Raw genomic sequence first — 1,977 nt, forward strand, 5'->3', positions numbered from 1 at the left:
AAAGAAAAGAAAACAATTTATGCGGAATCATACTTGTATATTAGATATATAACTCTCCATGTATTTTTAATTTATCCATTAAATTATATAAATTACTCCTGCTGCATGTCTTGTACAAATTAAAATCGTGGTTAAAACAAATAATCAATTAGTCAATATATGTTGCAGGTACGAATTAGTTTAATTTTGATTAATTAGTGAGGGATTCATATATATATATAGGTGGTACTATAACCAGAACAAATTGAAGACATGGTCATGTGAGAAATAATGTTGAAATGGCCTCTCTCACGTGCGTCAATACCTAATTAATATAAGAGTAACATTTTTATGTTTCACAAATTCGTATTTTAGAAAAAAGAACGTTCCGTGTATACGTAGAGCATTTTGGTCACTATTCCTGTTATTATTTAAATAAATATCACATTTCATAGGAATTTTTTATTTAAATTAAAAAAAATAATATTTACCAATTTAAATAAACGTATAAGTATTTACCCAATTATTTTTGGAATCATATCTCAAATACATTAGAAAAAACAGAAAATCAAACGTATCTCAGATGTAGTGACCTTGATTTGATACGGGACACGTTGGTCATATCCCGAATGCACTTGAGATATGAACAAAAGAGCATCTCAGATACACTGCATCAGAGATATGCTCATATTCTGACATGGAACACTGCATCCGAGATACGTGCAAGGAAGTAAAACAGGGACACTGCATCCGAGATATGGTCAAGATCTGATGTTATAAATATATTGTATGTTTTTTTGATGAAAATATTGTAATGTTATAGATGAAAAATGGTCTCATAACAATTGAAGGTAATTAGTTATATAGAAATTATTCTTCATTATATATTAAACATATTTAATAACAATCAGTACATCAAAGTGACAATATTGGAACAAAAAGACCTAAACCCTAAACTGCACGCGTCGTCATGGATCCAAGTGGGGCGCATTGGGACACCCACGTCTGATGTGGCCCTCTCCGCGGCAGAGCCCACATCTCTTCTCCGCACGCTTAATAGCATCCATCTCATTCTGGATCCGAGTGGATACCGACCTACCCGATGCCTTCCTCCTCATGGCTGGGTTGGGCTTCAGGCGTGCACCGTACCATGGAGGTCACATCTTTTCGTCTAGTATCGATGGAAACTCCCTATCGTATACCTTGAATACAGAGGCCATCGTGTACACGGGGTCCACAAAATGACCCCACTCAATACTCGCAGCTGCACATGCCGCCAAGGTGTGTCGACATGGGTAATGCAATGACTGGAACAGGCCACAATCGCATGTACGCTCGGAAAGACAAATCCGATATGATGTCTGTGACCAACCATCTACTGGCTCCATCTCTTCCACGCTAAAAACGGATGCCCTATGATCACAATGGGTGACTCGCAACATCAGCAAGTTCTCTCTGTTCTTATCTATAGCTGTCAACAGCCGCTGCGAGTGGATCTGTCCACCCTGTAGTTGAGCATGTGTTTCGCGTCCTCTACGCATGAACAACTGTTGCAACCGCTCATGTGTTGCCCAAACAATCGCTGCCACCGGAAGATTCCTCGTTCCCTTAAGCACGACATTTATACACTCCGATAAGTTCGTAGTCATGTGACCATACCAACGACCTTCATCACAATGGCCAAAGGCGGAGGTAGCAGAAACCTACCAACGCTGCCACTGGGAGTCTCCGGTACAAACTCATCATCTGACACTGTATCACTCGACGACTCAGACCCGACAACATAGGTGGAATCGCCCTCATTGTCGGAATCATCGGCACTGTCATGAGGCTGGGTATAGTAGATTGGTGTCACCTCGAGCGGCACGACTTTAGGACCCGGAGGAGACAGCCCATCCCCGGCAACTACATCTCAGACTACATCATACAACTCCATCACATGTTGGGGTATCAGTCGCGCATGTACGTCGAACATGACCTCACATGCTAATCTCCGTC

At 40.9% G+C, this 1,977-nt stretch overlaps 1 protein-coding gene across 1 annotated transcript; it reads right to left on the reverse strand.

Moving 5' to 3' along the window:
• Positions 1–1,136: 1,136 nt before the first annotated feature.
• On the reverse strand, positions 1,137–1,628 carry LOC114924340 (uncharacterized). Its single transcript, XM_029288700.1, has one exon. The coding sequence runs from the start codon at positions 1,626–1,628 to the stop codon at positions 1,137–1,139; it is 492 nt and encodes a 163-aa protein (XP_029144533.1).
• Between the last annotated feature and the right edge of the window lie 349 nt (positions 1,629–1,977).

This window comes from Arachis hypogaea, chromosome 8 (assembly GCF_003086295.3).
Source record: "Arachis hypogaea cultivar Tifrunner chromosome 8, arahy.Tifrunner.gnm2.J5K5, whole genome shotgun sequence".
Lineage (NCBI taxonomy): Eukaryota > Viridiplantae > Streptophyta > Magnoliopsida > Fabales > Fabaceae > Arachis > Arachis hypogaea.

Excerpts from the sequence above, each read along its gene's own strand:
- LOC114924340 (XM_029288700.1), bottom strand. The coding sequence starts at position 1,628 with ATGACTACGAACTTATCGGAGTGTATAAATGTCGTGCTTAAGGGAACG.